Source organism: Bos indicus, chromosome 25, assembly GCF_029378745.1.
Source record: "Bos indicus isolate NIAB-ARS_2022 breed Sahiwal x Tharparkar chromosome 25, NIAB-ARS_B.indTharparkar_mat_pri_1.0, whole genome shotgun sequence".
Taxonomy (NCBI): Eukaryota; Metazoa; Chordata; class Mammalia; order Artiodactyla; family Bovidae; genus Bos; species Bos indicus.
Window position 1 is genome coordinate 36,616,758 of NC_091784.1, and position 16,741 is coordinate 36,633,498.

Here is a 16,741-nt window from a genome sequence, read left to right on the forward strand (position 1 = left end):
GGAGCCTGGCAGGGACTAGAAACCAGGTGTCCCCAGACCAGAGCACATGTCAGAACCTCACTGTAGCTGGAGCTTCCTGTTGGACAATGGACAGTCATTGTCCAAAGGGAGTCATTGAGAGCCGGCACGGCGGGGTGGGGGAGTGGGGGGGATGGAATCTAAGGCATGGACAGAGGAGGGCGACAGGGGGTGCACGGGGGTGGACCAAGGGGACAGCCTCTGTTCCCCACTTTCCCCCGTTTCGGCTTCCTGTGCCTGGTCGAGCTGCCGAGCCTCCTTGCCACTTCAACCGTGGCTGTGTTGCAATAAAACGGGCCCCTTAGCCCACCTTCTGTGTGTGTTTCACTTCTTGTCAGTGAGGAGGGCTGAGATGCATTGTCCTCCCCCACTTCCCCAGCAGCCTGTATTAGAGAGGATCTCTAAGCCCTGTGGCAACGGGGCTAATGACTTCCTGGAGGGGAGCTGGGGAGGGCTGCTGGCCGTGGCGCGCCCCCACCCCCACCCCAACCAAGCGGCAGAAAGAAGTGATTGCTCAGAACCGAGGCGGGCAGCGGCGCGGCGCCTGGACCGGCCCCTGGCCTCGCTTTCCCCTGGACCGGGGGCGGGTGTGTGTGTGTTGGCCGGCGTGGGGCGGTGGAGGGGTGGTCCACTGCTGTTTCAAATTCTTGCTCTTCTCGCAAGTTCCCCGTGGCATCCGGAACCAGCCTGCCTCATCCCCACGACTCAGGGGTCTAACTCCCAGCTGTCGGCTCTCTCGTGGCCAGTGCGCTCCCCTTCTCCCCGTTCCTGGGTGGGCACCGCACCGGAGGGGCAAGAGGTGGAGGGAGCCTGGGCGCCGCCCCGCGGGAGCCGAGCTCCGGAGCGGCGGGGACTGCGATCCCGAAAAGTACCACGCGGGGGCGCCAGGACCTGCGCGGACGCGGGCGAGGCAGCGCAAGGTGGTTTCCGTCCGTGTGAGTGTGTCCATGGGCGTCTTTGTGTGTCTGTGTTTCTGTACATGTGTGTACGAGTCAGGGGGTGTCTGGGTGGGATGTATTCGGGGTTACGCGCCTGGCGTACCCAACAACCAGGCACTTCAAGTGGCTTCTTGATAAGGAGGATTCTTGATAGGTTACCATGTATGTGGGCATGGGGAGGTGGGGGACTCTGTATTGTTGCGTGTGCAAGGCATAGCCTGTGAGCCTTGGATTTTTGAAGTTATATCCCTTTAGCGCTTTTACCCCCTCCCATCATCCCGTGTAAAAGACATCGAGGGCTCTCAACCTGAACCTCCATTCCACTGTCTTGGTTACATCTTCAACATGTGTCTGGGTGACTCTGCTAGACTAGGTGTGACATTGTGTTTGTGTAAGAGGGTGTGTCTCAGGATATCAGTGTAACTGTGAATGATAGTGGTGTGTGTGGCAAGTGGATGTTGGAGAAGTCTGGCTCAGGATTATGGAAACACACAGTCTCCTTTCTCTTGTTAGTTTGTGGATACCATCTTCATGGTGTGATGATGTGATGGTGTGATGGTGTGTGTGTGTGTCTTCCTTTCTCAGTCTTTCCAGTAGCTGTCTCTCTTTGTGTCTCTCCTCATCTCTGTCTCTTTTCCTCTCTCTCTTTTCCTGTCTTGGTGACTCATCTCTGCGGCTTTGCCCTCCTCCGGCTTGCTGGGTCTCCCCTCCCCCACCCAGGAGTGGGTGGGGGTATGAGGTAATAGGACCCTGGGATTAAAAATCAGGGTGAGGACCCCCTTCCTATTATTCATCTTCCCCAGACCCACCAGTAGCCCCTAGCCCTCTTTCAGTCCCCTTCCCAGGACTCCAAACCCTCCTGAACTGGGGTGGGCAGGGGATAGGCAATGATGCATTCTAATGGGGTCATTTCCAGGGGGTTCTAAAGCACCTTCTTTCAATTCAAAGTGAAGACCCCAGCCTCCCTCATAAAGTGCCCCTCCCTGCCGGTCCCCCCCCCCCCTCCATCGATGACGCATTAAAGGCTGCAGAGGTGAGTCACCGGTTGGGGGGAAGGGAAGAAGAGAGGGGAGTGAGCTGCACTGTGGGGAGGGGGACCCAACCCCCTACCCTCTTCTTTCCCAAACCTTCTCAGGGAAAAGACCCAGTGCTCTGTCCCTCTTCCTTGGTTTTCCAAACCTTCAGCTTGGATCTCTACTTGGTTGGACCCCATCTTCTCTTAGCACCCACCTGGAGAGTATGAGAGATTCAGAAACAAAGACACAGAGATGGATTTGTACAAGTATCTCAGAGCAAACAGGCATCTCCTCCTACTCCCCGTCTCAGCTTTGCCTTTTCCAGCTCTGTCTCTCTCATTGCTCCTTCTTTCCTGCCATCTCCCTCCTCTCTCCAATTCCAGGAACCTGTCCCTAGTCCAGCTCTTTTCCAGAAGCCCCTAGAGGCAGTAGGATGTGAAAGGCACAGCACATCTTTGCGAGGTGGGGTGCGTGTGAATGAACTGACCCCAGGCAGGGAACTGGGATGGAGAGAGGCACAATCAGACCCAGAGATTCAGAGCCCATGCAGACATATTCTAGATGGTGGAATCACCAACACTGTTGCCCTTGGCTTCTCCCTCATTGTCCCCTCCCCCATGCCATAATGACTGAAGCTCCCCTGGACTTCTGGGCTGAGTGGAGGAAGAAAAGGTTAGAGAAGAATGAGGGAAGGAGGGAACACGCAAAAGAAAGGGGGGGGAAGCTTGAACTTGGGGGCTGCAGAAGAGTGGCTAAGACACTGAGACTTTCCTGCACAGAAATTTAGAGATGAAGGTAAATGTGGGGGAGGGGTAGGACAGATCAAAGGCATGTGGAAGTCACAGAACAACATATATCAATAAGCACGGAAGGATCCAGAGAAATGCACAGACACAGGGGTACACACACATTGTTGACGCACCAAGCCAGTTGATGCTTTTCAGACACCAGCAGATGCCCAGAGTGGATGCACTCAGACTCCCAACGGCACAGGTATACAGGCACTCAGAGGAATCAAGACCCACAAACACTAATAGTCACACACAGACACCTGGAAACAGGCAAAAACACAGCCCCACAGATTGAAAGAGAAAATTTACGTATTTAAATTGGAACGCTCCCATGCCTATCCATTCTCTATCTGATTAAACGCATAATTGACCTCCCCATTCCCTTTCTTTCCACCCCTGTTTCATTAATCTCTATACACACAAACACAATGCATACATATGTACATGCACATACACAAGCCCGCGAGAACACAGTTTCTCTAGATGCCTGTCTCCTTCATCTCATACTTGGTCTCTTAGCCCCATCAGCCTCTCACTCTGTCCCCCTTGCCTCCCTCCCTCTTTCCTTCTCTCTTGGATGGCTTCCCCTCCCCCCACCAGATGTCTGAGCCATCTCTCTCTGATTCATCCTCCTCAAGAAGGTAACGTGACCCCCCCCTCCCCATTCCACTGCTCTCAGTAACCAGGCAGGGAGGATAAAGGGGAGGTGGGATGAAGAGGAAGAGGAATAAGGGGAACCCACAGGGGTAGGGGGAGGCCCGAGATAGTTTGGGGGGAGGGGGATGAAGCCCAGTCTCAGGTCTGCTGCCCCCTCCTCTCCCTCCTTTCTTTGGCATCTTCACAGTCACCTTGGTTCTCCTTTCTTTTTTTTTTCCTTTAGCCTGATCCTTCTACCTGTTCCAGATGCCTGCCTCCCTGCCTCCCTCTCCTGCCCCCATCTCTTCTCTTTCCTCTATCTCTACTCCTCCCCACCTTTTTCCCCGCAGAGCTGATGGGCTTTCTTCTGGGAAAGTGGAGCCAGTGATGGACCCGAGAAGCCACTGCTGGCTATAGAGGGAAAGCACGTGAGTGTGCGTGTGTGTGAGAGAGAGAGAGAGAGGAGAGGATGAGGGTCAATACTAGGAAGATGAGGAAGGGGGTGAGGACTGGCTCTGAAAGAGTCTCTGAGCTCCTGGCAGGCAGCCCCAATCCTGGTTTCCAGAGTCTTAGGGCGAGGGTGCCCTGTATGTGCCCATGGGCAGCCCTGTGTCCGCAGTTCTTGTGTGTCTGGCATGTGTCATTCCACTCCCCGCTCTCCCTGCCCACACCCCCGCACAGCTCTCTGCCTGCACCGCAGCCCCCTCCAGCTCCCCTCCCTCCCCTTCATTCCTGCAGTGGCTGCTCCCCTCGCCTCCTCCCCTTTCCCTGCCCCCTCCTCATTTCCGTCCCCCCTCCGCACCCCCGCCTACGGCTGGTCTCCCTTCACTGGACCCGGCTCGCTGATGGATTCTCTTTGCGCAATCTGTGCGTCATCGCCCCCCACCGTCCCCCGCCCGCCGCAACCTCTAACTATCCAAGCCCCCAACCCCAACCCCTCTGACAGGAGATTCGGACAAGGGGTCTGGTGGCAGAGAGAGGTGATCTCTGACGTTGCACTCCCACCCTCCACCCCCCACCCGCATCGCGTTCAAATCTTCCCTTTAAGCAACGAAGAGAGATTGAACTGAGTCACCACCCCCCCACCTGCACAACCCCCTCCCCACCAGGTCTGCTCTCGTCCTCCAAACGTCCTTTGGGGGGTAGCAGCGGGAGGGGAAGAAGCAAGAAGGTGGTGAGGAGAGGTGGTCTGGAAAAGGGCACAGCGGGGGCGCCAACACACGCTACAGAGTCAACTGGACAGAAGGGCAGACACACCTTTTTCTCCAGACACGCACCGACCACGGACAGACACGACACAGAGGCACACATATCCTCAGTCTTTCCCCTGTCTGTTCCAACTCGGATCCTTTGCGTCCAGATCATTCAAACCGCAAGATTCACCCATGTGCCCCAGCCCAGGGCACGCACCCCGCACCGCAGGTCCGCGGACAGCGCCCGCAGGCGCGCAGAACCATCCCTCCTCTTCAGGTTCACGCCGTCCTTGGGCGTGTTTCCCATGGACCCTGCAGTCAGGAGACGGGGAGTCTGGCTCCCTCCTCAGTTCTGGAGTCTTATCTTCCCCCTTCCCAGTATGGATCTCCTACTGGGGCCCAGTCAGACGCTGAGAGTGCCCCCACCCTATTCCACTCGCCGGGTTCCCGCCGCTGCAGGTTGCTCTGTAACCCACCCTCCTGCCTTGCAGCGGCTCTGCATTCACCCTTCCATTCATTCTTCCATTCATTCATTCATCCTTTTCTCCTTGTCCCTCCTTCATTCATTCATAGCCCCCTGCCCCGCCCGCCTCAGCATTTCATTCATTCATTCCTTCATTCATTCATTTCCCCGGTGCTAGGCTAGCGCACGCCCCTCCAACCGAGGCCTGCAGCGCGCAGGCGCGGGCCGGGAGAGGCACGCATCCTCCAATCGTTGGGCGTCCTCCCGCCTCTAGGCGCCCGCCCGCTTCCCCATGAATGAACATTGACGTCAATGGGGCGGGGCGATTCCCACGTGACCCCGCGCGCTCCTCTTTATAAGGCGGTGGCGGCGCGGGCGCTGTCCAGCGTGCTGAAGCTTGAGCGAGCGAGTCTCCCGGAGCCGCGCGGACCCAGCTGAGCCCAGCGCACTGGACGCCAGACCTCGACCATCGCTCGTATCCTAGCCACCGCTCGGAGCCGAGGCGGACGCATCCCGATCTTCCCCTGTCCCCACCCCGCCCCGACCCTCTTCTCCACCTCCCGCGTCGTGGCACCAGCTGGTAAATACTCTGCTGTCCGTCCCTCAAACCCTCGGCAGTCGTGGGCGTGAAGGGAGGGTTCTCTCTCCCCACAGATGGGAGTGTTGAAAACACAGCGGGGAGCCCCCGGGAAGGGTCCCTGTAAATGGGGGAGTCGCCGCTTTTCTCTTGCTGCTGAAGTCGCCCACGCACCATCCGGGGAGTCCTGCGGGGAGGGAGCAGATTTTTTTTTTTCCCCTGCATCCTTGCTGCTTAGTATGTGGGCGCTGGCAGTGAGATGGCTCAGGGAAGGGGGCGAGGAGGCACTGGGGGAGCAAGGGTTGCAGGCGTTTCCCCATTTACACGATTCCAGAGATCGGCACAACATCGTCCTCCTTTGCTCCTAAACGTCCCTTTTCTGGGTAAGGTCAGGGAGACAAGGGAAGCCCCGGATTTCCTGATTAAATATGGGGGAAGGGGATATAAAATCAGAGAGCGGAAAAATTCTTACAGAAACCCTCTCTTTCTTTGGTCCCTTCTATTTTTTTTTTTTTTTTCCCCCACAGTCTCCGGCAGTCCTTCGGTCATGAAATCGCTCAGGTTGCCGGCTACTGTCCTCTTCTGCCTGCTTCTACTGATCAAGGGGTTGGGAGCAGCGCCCCCCGGGCACCCTGAGGCTCAGCCACCTCCTCCCAGCTCTGAGCATAAAGAGCCGGTAGCTGGGGACGCAGTGCTCGGGTCGAAGGATGTTAGCGCCCTAGAGGTCCGAGCCGCTCGAAATTCAGAGCCGCAGGACGAGGGAGAGCTTTTCCAGGGCGTGGATCCCCGGGCGCTGGCCGCGGTGCTGCTGCAGGCACTCGACCGCCCGGCCTCGCCCCCGGCGCCCGGCGGCTCCCAGCAGCGGCCAGAGGAAGAAACAGCAGAATCTCTGCTGACCGAGACCGTGCGCAGCCAGACCCACAGTCTCCCAGTGCCAGAGACCCAGGCGCCCGCGGCCCCTCCTCGTCCTCAGACTCAGGAGAATGGTGCCGAGGCGCCCGATCCCTCGGAGGAGCTCGAGGCGCTAGCTTCCCTGCTTCAGGAACTGAGAGATTTCAGTCCGAGTAGCGCCAAACGCCAGCAAGAGACGGCAGCAGCAGAGACGGAAACCCGCACGCACACGCTGACCCGAGTCAACCTGGAGAGCCCCGGGCCGGAGCGTGTGTGGCGCGCTTCCTGGGGAGAGTTCCAGGCGCGCGTCCCGGAGCGCGCGCCCCTGCCGCCCCCTGCTCCCCCGCAATTCCAGGCGCGTGTGCCAGAGAGCGGACCCCTTCCCGAAGCCCACCAGTTCGGAGAAGGAGGGTCCTCCCCCAAAACACACCTAGGTGAGGCATTGGCACCCTTGTCCAAGGCGTACCAAGGCCTGGCTGCTCCCTTTCCCAAGGCGCGCCGGCCGGAGACCTCCCTCCTGGGCGGCACTGAGGCTGGGGAGCGCCTTCTACAGCAAGGGCTGGCGCAGGTAGAAGCCGGGCGGCGGCAGGCGGAGGCCACCCGGCAGGCGGCGGCGCAGGAAGAGCGGCTGGCCGACCTCGCCTCTGACCTGCTGCTCCAGTATTTGCTGCAGGGCGGGGCTCGGCAGCGCGGCCTGGGGGGTCGGGGGCTGCAAGAGGAGGAGGGGGGCGGGCGAGAGACCGCGAGGCAGCAGGAGGAGGCGGAGCAAGAGAGACGCGGCGGGGAGGAGAGGGTGGGGGAGGAAGATGAGGAGGCGGCGGAGGCGGAGGCGGAGGCGGAGGAGGCGGAGAGGGCGCGACAGAACGCGCTCCTGTTCGCCGAGGAGGAGGAAGGCGAAGCCGGAGCCGAAGACAAGCGCTCCCAGGAGGAGACGCCCGGCCACCGACGCAAAGAGGCCGAGGGGGCAGAGGAGGGCGGGGCGGAGGACGAGGACGACGACGAAGAGATGGACCCGCAGACGATCGATAGCCTCATTGAGCTGTCCACCAAACTCCACCTGCCCGCGGACGACGTGGTCAGCATCATCGAGGAGGTGGAAGAGAAGCGGAAGCGGAAGAAGAACGCCCCTCCCGAGCCTGTGCCGCCCCCCCGAGCCGCACCGGCCCCCACTCACACCCGCTCCCCGCAGCCCCCGCCCCCCGCCCCCGCCCCCGCCCGGGAAGAGCTGCCCGACTGGAACGAGGTGCTTCCGCCGTGGGATCGGGAGGAGGACGAGGTGTTTTCCCCGGGGCCCTACCACCCTTTCCCCAACTACATCCGGCCGCGGACGCTGCAGCCGCCAGCCGCCTCGCGCCGCCGCCACTACCACCACGCCCTGCCGCCTTCGCGCCACTATCCCGACCGGGAGGCCCAGGCGCGGCGTGCGCAGGAGGAGGCGGAGGCCGAGGAGCGCCGGCTGCAGGAGCAGGAGGAGCTGGAGAATTACATCGAGCACGTGCTGCTCCGGCGCCCGTGACACGCCCCGGCCCCGCCCCCCGCGCCCCCCTCCGTGTCGTTCCTTTACCCCTTGGTGTTTGCATGCGCCCGGCCCCGCCCTCGGCCGCCACTCAGCCCCGCCCCCGCCCCCCCCCTCTGCCCGCGGGCCGCCCCGCCCCCGCGCTGCGCACAGACCCGTCAAGACTTCTTCGCTGGTGGGAAGCCCGAGATCCTCAAACTCACTCGCGGGGATCTCGGGGCCAGCATGGGCGGACGGGTAGTTTGTGCGAGTCCCTGCCCCCCACCCCCCCGACTCCCCATGCGGGACCCAGTCCCCACCTAGTCCCTCTCTCGGGATGTCCCGATCTGAAACCGGAAAAAGCATTTCCAGTTAACTATGTGAAATGTCTTGTCTCCCGCCCTTTGGGCCTCCCAAGAGCCACTCTGCCCTCTCTGGATCGCTGTGAATTTACCCCTTCTTTCCCTACTCTGTTGTAAATACCCCTCACGGAGGAAATAGTTTTGCTAAGAAATAAAAGTGACTATTTTATTAGGACTTTGTTCTCGGTTATTCACCCGTCCCCTTGGGCCTGTGTGGTCCTTCCCAAGGGGCGGTGAGGGAAGCGCCAGCCACCTCCTGCTCAAAAGCGAGGGTTGAGTGATAGAACCTCTTTCAACCATACTTGAGGGGCGGCGGTAGAATGGGTTCACATCCTTTAGAAAGCGCTAAGTTCCACTACCAGCTTGACCGTTAGTCAGAAGACCCCAGGCCCTGGGCAGAGAGATGCAGAGTGAATAAGGAACTGCAGCTCTGAGCCACTTAGTTAAGCTCTTTGAACCATCTCAGGGCCACTTAGGCAGTATGGGTGGCTCCCCACCACCCCTGCTCCACCTTACCCACCTACCTTCCTTAACTGCTCCCTAAATTCCCTGGTCCTACCTTCTTCATATGATCAACACCTCCTATGGGGAGGTGTTGGCAGCTAAAGAAACATCCTGGTTTTAGCTGCTTGTCAAACCTTTTCTAAGCATATACATGCATGCTCAGTCGTGTCCAATTCTTTTGCAAACCTGTGGACTGTAGCCTGCCAGGATCCTCTGTCCATGGGATTTCCCAGGCAAGAATACTGGAGTGGGTAGCCATTCCCTTCTCCAGGGGATCTTCGTGACTCAGGGATTGAACCTGAGTCGCCTGCACTGGCAGGCGGGTTCTTCACCACTGAGCCAACAGGGAAGCCCTGCATAGGACATACTTATCCTAAAAAATCATTATTCATTATTATAAGAAATTGAACTGGGTGTCTCTTTTTTTTTTTTTTTTTTGCCCTAAATCTGGCAATCCTAGTTCCAGGGAAGAGTGGAATGGAATGGGCAGGGTTCTGTTTCTGTCCTCACTGATTCCAGCAGCCCTGCCTTCCTTCACAGAGCCTAAGCAAGCCAAAGTCCAGAAATGCTTTTCCTTTTATTTCAGAGAGAAGGAAAAAGAATCAGACACTTCCCCCACCCCACCCCCTTAGCTCCTGCCTCACCCAGAATTTAAGAAGAGTGAAGGAGGGACAGGGCCCAGTCTTCTGTAAAGCCTGCCCTCCCCCCAGCCCTCCCTTCCCTCAAAGTAGCAAGGTTAGAAAAAAATTAACTATGCTGTTCCTCCCCTGGCACTGGACAGAGGCCCCACTGCAGCCAAGAAGGAAGGGGAGGGGCAGATGAGGGAAAAGGACTTCCCTCTGGAGACACAGAAGTCCCCCTCCCAGGCAGAGAGGCCGCCCCCAGCTGGCTGCGGGGAGGGCTGGAGGTAGGTTATGGGGCAGGGAGAAGAGAAGAGCCCTGAAAACCTTTTCCCTTTAACCTGACATATTTATATATTTACAGTTATAAGGGTGGGTGGGGGAAGTTTGGGGTGACACTGGTTCTTCAAAGGCAGGGAATGAAAGCCAAATAGCACCCCCGACTTGGTCACATTTTCCTGCCTCCTAGCTCCTTAAAACCTTCAGTGAGAAAGGGGAAACAGGAGGTAGGGGGTGGAAGGAGGGAATGCTTGAGGGTCCTGAGCCCACAGCTCACTGCAGAAAAAGGTGAGGCAGCAGAGCAGGCGCAGCTGGGTCCCACCAAGAGGAAAAGGGCCACCGATGCCCCACCTCTCCACCAGATCCCCACATCTCCACTCGGCCCCAGGGCGAGGGCTATGCCAGACCCATCTCCTCCAGCACACTGCGTGGCGACTCATCCTCCTAAGGCAGAGACAGACAGAGGGTGATGGGGAGACACCAGGAGAGACGGGGTAAGGGTAAGGGGGGCGGGGAGGGCAGCAATCACAGGGGCAGACCAGGGTTGGCGGGGGGGGGGCGGACACAGAGACACGGGGGAGAGGGGAGAGAGAAGCCCAAGTAAGCCCAAGGCTGGAATGGCTGGGGACCCTTTAGGGGAGCTCCCCAGCCTCCTGAGACCACCCTGTAGAGCCAACTGAGGCAACCAGATCGAGTCCACCACCACCCAGAGAACCCAAAGCCAGGAGCTTGGTGAGCAGGGGGCTCGACCTTACTAGCTGAAGGGAAGGGTGTAAAATGGGGGCTTGGGAGCTGTGAAACCTGCTTTCCCAGGGCTGGAGGTGGCAGATGGTTGGGTGGGACCTTTTTTTTTTTCTCCAGAGTCGGGGGAGGCATTAAGAAGTTGGCAAAGGGTCCCTGAGGAAAGTGGACCAGACTGCAGAGAGATGAGTCATAAGGGTCTGAGCAGAGCACTAGTAACAGGGTGGGTGTGCGAGTGCCAGGGCACGTGTGTGTGTGTGTGTGTGTGTGTGTGTGTGTGTGTGTGTGTGTGTGTGTGAGATGGGGGAGCTAGACCAGTGAGGTAGCAAGTTGGATTTTACCCTTGCTCCTGCTGCACGGATGAGCCCCCCTCCCCTCTCCCCCTCCTCAGAGCCAGCTCAGGCCGCTTGCTCATCACTGCAGGTTCCGGTGACTCATCTCCTTGCACCAAGGCTCAGCAGTGGCACAGCAGAGAGGGGGCAGGCAGTAACAGGGTGAGGGCGGGGGTGTTGGACAGAAGAGAGAATCAACAACCAGGTGCCCTCGACCCCAACCCCCAAATCCCCAGGGCAAAATTCTGCTTCTCAGCAGCAGAGGCTTTGAGTATGTGTGTGTGTTTTAAAAAAAGGGAAGACACCAGGGAAGAAAAAGAATGACCTATTGAGTGCCCCTTCTCCAATTCTCCGGGCAACACTAAACGCCAAGAGAAGCGTGGGACAAAGGCAATCTGGCGGGGATGAGACACTCTGGGTCTCAGGAGAAGGAGGGGGAAGACTTGGTCCAGGCGGGCTGTCTGCCATCCCCACTGCCTCCTACCCTGAGCAGTCAGGGCTTGAGGGCCAGCTGGCCAACCTGGCAGCGTGGGGGCCAGACGCCACAGGGAGGGGGGCCGTTTCGGTATCGGCGGGAAGAGGGCAGCTGGGGTCCACAGGTGAGGGCTCCAGGGTAGGGAGGGTGCCCTCGGCCACGGTCCTCTTCCTCCTCCTCACTGTCCCGGACCCGTACCTCCTGCAGTAGGTCCGCCTGCTCGATGGCCTTCAGCACACTCTTCTTGGAGGTGTCCTGGACATCTCCCCCCATCAGAAACTCATCCAAGATGAAGTAGGCCTTCTCAAAATTGAAGATGATGTCCAGCTCACAAACCTGGGGGGTGGGAGAGGAGGCAGATGTGAGGGTCAAGGTGCATTCTCCCCTTCACCTGCGCCCCAGCCTCCCCAGCTCTTTCCCCACCTTGGCTCCGTGGCCTTCATGACCACTCTCCACCTTGGGTTCTTGCCCCAGCTCTATGTCCTCCCGACCCCTAGGCTTTCGTCCTGGGTTCGGCTTTTCCTTCTCCTTCTCTTGCCTCTTCCTCTGATCATGAGATATTAGTTGCTCAAGTTGATCATGAGATATTAGTTGCCCTTGACCCTGACTCCTGTTGCCTTCTCCCCTAAATCTATGACACAAATCCTACCAGAGGCTGGGTCAGCTTCTCTGCCCATCCCCACCCCACTCCCCGCACCCCCAGGCGCTGTGACAGGGCAGGGAAGGAGACTCTGGATCACAGAGTAAATGACTTCAATTCTAGGCCACACTCTGACACTAACCAGCTAACTCTTGTTTTAGTCGCTAACTCGTGTATGACTCTTTTGTGACCCCATATCCTGTAGCCCACCAGGCTCTTCTGTCCATGTGATTTCCCGAGCAAGAATACTGGAGTGGGTTGCCATTTCCTTCTCCGGGGGATCTTTCCAACCCAGGGATTGAACCCACGCCTCTTGCATTGGCAGGTGGATTCTTTATCACCGAGCCAGGAAAGCCTAGAAGGAAACCAGCTAACTGTACATGCCATTTAACTTCTCTTGAGTCCATTTTCTCTTCCAAAAATGGAGACACCAACACCTACTCATGGAATGAGGAACAAACAGGAGAACCTGAAAGCTCTTTGTAAACTGTTAAGTGAAACACAAATTACGGAGTTATTACTATTCCCCATCTAAGATATGAGCTCACTGCCGGTGCCCAGGCTGTAGCCCAGATCAGTTCATTCAGAATCTCTGGGGGTGATTCCCAGGCATCGCTATTGTTTAAAAAAAAAACTCTCCAGAAGTCTCCAAAGCAAAGTCAAGGTCAGGAACCACTGATACTATCTGAACATGGCCTCTGTCCTTGTGTGGGAAGTTTGAGCTGAGCTCTAGATGGAATGATTAAGCGGCAGATTCTGGTTCCTACCCTTCTCCCTCGGAGGGCTGATTAAGACGCATGGCTAATAGGCTTAAGGCTTAAAGAGGGAGATTAATTACTGTTCTCACTGTTCCAACTTCCCCTTTCCTGAATCAGGACAGAGACTGGAAGGGTCCCAGAGTCTGGAAGAAAAAGGGGATTGCCGGGCGCGGAAACTGGGGTGGGTGGAGAGACTTACGCTGCCAAAGTATTTGTCCAGGAGCTCCACGTATCGGTGGATCAGCTCCAGCGTGATGAGCTCATTGTCTTGGCCCTCGATGGCACAGCAGAAGTAGAGGCTGGCGTATCTGAGGACGGGAACACAAGAGAGATGGATGGCTGGGAGTGCTGCTGGGGCTGCTTTGGGACCCAGGCATTCTGTGCCCGAATCTCCCATTTCCTCCATTCCTGATCTGTGTCCTTACTGGACACAGGTGGGGTGGCTCCCGGGTAAGCAAATAGTAACTCACTGTCTCTTAGTGCCTCTCATAAACACAGGCAAAGACACAAGCTCTTTCCCTCTGACCCATTCAGTTTGACTCAGCAAAACCTGAGCCAACAAATTCACCTGCTCAGAGAAGGAACCACAAAGGGTTTGTGTGTCTGTGGGTGTGTGTATTGGGAAAGTGGCCCAGGGTCTACGACTGTTCAGTGAGGCTGCAAGAGATGTGTGCAATCGGTAAGATCGGGCCTTTGGGACAGAGGTAGGTGCGTGAAGTAGGCACCAGGCTTGAGCAAAACCAAGAGGGAACAAGACTCTCTTCAAGGTGAATTTGGAAAGTAAAGGCTGGCTGGAGTTCATCACTGCCTTCCAGAAGTCCTTAGCTCTCGGCTCTCCCAGACCTAGTTAGTTAGTGTTAGCGACTCTCTGGACTGTAGCTTGCCAGGCTCCTCTTTCCATGGGATTCTCCAGGCAAGAATACTGGAGCGGATAAGTATTCCCTTCTCCCAGGGATCTTCCCAACCTAGGGATAGAACCCAGGTCTCCTGCACTGCAGGCAGATTCTTTACTGTCTGAGCCACCAGGGAACCTCTGCCAGACTAAGGGACTGCCTATTTCCCAGCCAGGTGAACCCATCCCAGACCCCAGTCAGGCAGGATCCAGGCAGGTCTGAAAGTAGGTGAGGAGTCACCTCTTATAGACAACTTTGAGGTCCCTCCACTCCAGGAAGCTGCACATCTTGGGCTTGCGAGCCAGAACCACCTGCATAAGCTCCCGAACCATCTTCTTCCGCTCCTTGTCTGAGGTGGCCAGGTACCATTTTTGCAGCCGCAGCTTCCCCTGCCGGCTGAACAGCAGCATGAATCGCATCTGGGGGTGGGGGATAGGGAGAGGAAGGAGGAGTCAGAGCCAAGGTTTAGAGCTTTGATTCTCTGAGCTTGTTTCCTCCAAAACCACACAGTCCCAAACTCCTCCCATTCAACTCTTTTCTCCTCACAGACCCTGCTGCTGCTACTGCTAAGTCACTTCAGTCGTGTCCGACTCTGTGTGACCCCATAGACAGCAGCCCACCAGGCTCCCCCGTCCCTGGGATTCTCCAGGCAAGAACACTGGAGTGGGTTCCTTCTCCAATGCATGAAAGTGAAAAGTGAAAGTGAAGTCACTCAGTCGTGTCGGCTCTTAGCAACCCCATGGACTGCAGCCTACCAGGTTCTCCGTCCATGGGATTTTCCAGGCAAGAGTACTGGAGTGGGATGCATTGCCTTCTCCCTCACAGATCCTACTTTCTTCAAAACATCAGCCCTTCTGGTCAACTGGGTATTTCCATCAGCAAGTGCCTTCCTTGGAGGGAGCATCAGCGCTTCTGAGTCTGTCGTGTGGATTCGAATCCTGGCTCTACTAGTTGAGAAATTTGCCCTGGGCATTACTTCATTTCTCTGGGCTTCAGTTCCCCCGTGTGTCAGATGGAAATAATAAAAGTACCTACCTTACAGAGCTGTTAGGTGGAACTGACATAGGAAATAGCGCCTGGCGTGAAGTAAGCGCTATAACACCTTGGAACACATTATTATTATTCCCTGACTTACTGTTTCCTAAACCTGGTTTCCAAAGGTGGGTAAAATGCTAGCACAGTGATGAGCAGCCCCTTAGTTGATGGCAAAGAGATGTTTGCTTTCTTTCCTGCTCTTTCTACCCACCACCATCCTAAAATCAGGTATTTTCTTTCCAAGAAGCTACTTCAGCCCTCTGCCCCATCCTAGCCATACACCCTAGCCAATGTCCCCAACACACTGCCCTCCATTCCTATGCCCAGGGGTATCCTTTATGTTAGCACATGATACCAAGTGAAGTCGTTCAGTCGTGTCCGATTCTTTGCGACCCCATGGACACCAGGCTCCTCAGTCCATGGGATTTTCTAGGCAAGAGTACTGGAGTGGGTTGCCATTTCCTTCTCCAGGGAATCTTCCCGACCCAGGGATCGAACCCAAGTGTCCCGCATTGTAGACAGATGCTTTGCCGTCTGAGCTACCAGGGAAGTCCATAACATGATACCAGGACCCCCTATATTCCACCACCCTCCGCTCTACTCAGCCATCCAGGCATACAGCCAGAGGTATTCCTTTTTTTCTTCCTTTTAGGGTGCCTCCCTAACATGCCCACACCTCCCCAGATATCAGGTGATCAATTTCCGTTTCAGTTCTTCAGTTTGGACACAGCCATTGTGGGTGGCTCGCCTAGGGAATGTTCCTGGAACAAGCACAAGGAGTTGGAGCGGGGAGAAGTGCAGAGCTCTCACTACCCCGTGCACGCCCAGTTTCCCATTTCCAGGGGGCGGGGGCTTCAGGCCACATCCTGGAGTGATCTCCCTTCCCCTGTAGCTCTTCTCTCCGTGTATGCCACCGGGGCTGGAGTCCTGGGTGTGAGGAACACTACTAGTCTAGACGGCTACAGATCAGAATTCAAAAGAGCTGTATTTTTTGCTAGCGGGGAAGGGGAAGCGCTGCTAGCGTGGCCGGAGGGCAAAAGAGTGGTGCAAGGGAGGCTAGGATGGGAGGGTGGGCCAGGGAGCAGGAAGAAGGAAGGCCTGCGTTCCGGAAAGAGGATGGGGCAGGGGGGCGGAGAGCCAAGAGCACCTGAGCCGGGAAGCCAAAGCCTGGGTCCCAGAGAGCAAAACTCGAGCCCACCTGGCTTCCCCCACCTCATCCCCGCCTCCAGGTGGGCAGGACGACAAACCGATGCAGGACGTCCACTCCTCGCACCCTGAACGATCCCCTCCCACACACCGCCCTCCCCGCCGGCCGCCGCTCCACTCTGGGCTGCACGTGGACGGAGGGTCTCGGAGACTGGTCTCGGAGACCCCCGCCGCCTCCGTCCTCCAGCAGGCCCCAGAGCCCCCGTTCCTCGCGCGAGTTCCCTGCGGCAGTGATTCGGACCCCTGAGATCGCGACCCGCGCGCTCCCCCTGGCTCCGGACGGTCCCGCCGCCCCCTAGTCACCTCCCTCTGGCCCTACAAATGCGCCCACTCCCCGCCGCTTCTCCCGAAAGCCATTTCCAGCTGCTCTTCCTTCCGAGGCCGGCTCGCCCACACGCCCAGTAAGTGAGGGCCTCTGAGAACTGGAGGAAGGAATAGAGCGGCTCTCACAGAGGGCAGCCCCCAAGGACCCCTGCAGGTGCAGCCCACGCCCCTCGGTCCCCCCTCCCCTCCCTCTTCACACAGCCTACCATCCTGCAGCCTCCGGCCCTGCGCGTCCCTCTTCGGCCACCGTAGGCGCCAACTCCACTCCCTTTCTTACCCTTTCGCCTCCTTCCCTCCCTCTCGCTTGAAGCCCCGCCCCGTCCGCCCGGGCGCCGGGGACCTATGCGCTGCGTACTGCGCAGGCGCCGACGCTGCGCGGCGCGCGGGCGGGGCCGGAGGCGGAGAAGCGGTGGCCATGGCAACCAGGTCTTTGACATCAGCTTTGAGTAGCCCTGTCGTCATGGTAACAAGGCTGTCTTGTGGGCTGGTTGGAAGATGAAGGAGGAGGACAATGAGGTCCTCGCGCTTTAGAACCTAGGGGGGAAAAGGCGGGA

At 57.7% G+C, this 16,741-nt stretch overlaps 2 protein-coding genes across 3 annotated transcripts; one reads left to right on the plus strand and one right to left on the minus strand.

Moving 5' to 3' along the window:
* The first annotated feature begins 5,416 nt into the window (after positions 1–5,416).
* VGF (VGF nerve growth factor inducible) lies at positions 5,417–8,555 on the plus strand. Its single transcript, XM_070780105.1, has 2 exons — positions 5,417–5,635; positions 6,160–8,555. The coding sequence occupies exon 2, from the start codon at positions 6,180–6,182 to the stop codon at positions 8,037–8,039; it is 1,860 nt and encodes a 619-aa protein (XP_070636206.1). The 5' UTR covers positions 5,417–5,635; positions 6,160–6,179; the 3' UTR covers positions 8,040–8,555.
* An 887-nt stretch (positions 8,556–9,442) lies between these two features.
* AP1S1 (adaptor related protein complex 1 subunit sigma 1) lies at positions 9,443–16,522 on the minus strand. 2 transcript variants are annotated; one of them, XM_019988268.2, is made up of 5 exons: positions 16,394–16,522; positions 13,863–14,041; positions 12,929–13,037; positions 11,530–11,667; positions 9,443–10,227 (listed from the first exon to the last, which is right to left on the minus strand). In XM_019988268.2, exons 1-5 carry the CDS (start codon positions 16,394–16,396, stop codon positions 10,180–10,182), a joined length of 477 nt encoding a protein of 158 aa, XP_019843827.1. In that variant the 5' UTR covers positions 16,397–16,522; the 3' UTR covers positions 9,443–10,179. The 2 variants fall into 2 exon arrangements, with proteins under 2 accessions (XP_019843827.1, XP_070636208.1); XM_070780107.1 differs by lacking the exon at positions 16,394–16,522 and adding an exon at positions 14,378–15,852.
* Positions 16,523–16,741: the final 219 nt, after the last annotated feature.

What these genes read in the sequence shown, in the direction of transcription:
- AP1S1 (XM_019988268.2), bottom strand. An exon ending in CTCAAAGTTGTCTATAAGAG is followed by an intron (nt 13,038 to 13,862) that starts GTGACTCCTCAC and finishes TCCCGTCCTCAG; the next exon opens with ATACGCCAGCCTCTACTTCT. An exon ending in TGGACAAATACTTTGGCAGC is followed by an intron (nt 11,668 to 12,928) that starts GTAAGTCTCTCC and finishes CCCACCCCCCAG; the next exon opens with GTTTGTGAGCTGGACATCAT.
- VGF (XM_070780105.1), top strand. Translation starts at nt 6,180, where the DNA reads ATGAAATCGCTCAGGTTGCCGGCTACTGTCCTCTTCTGCCTGCTTCTA.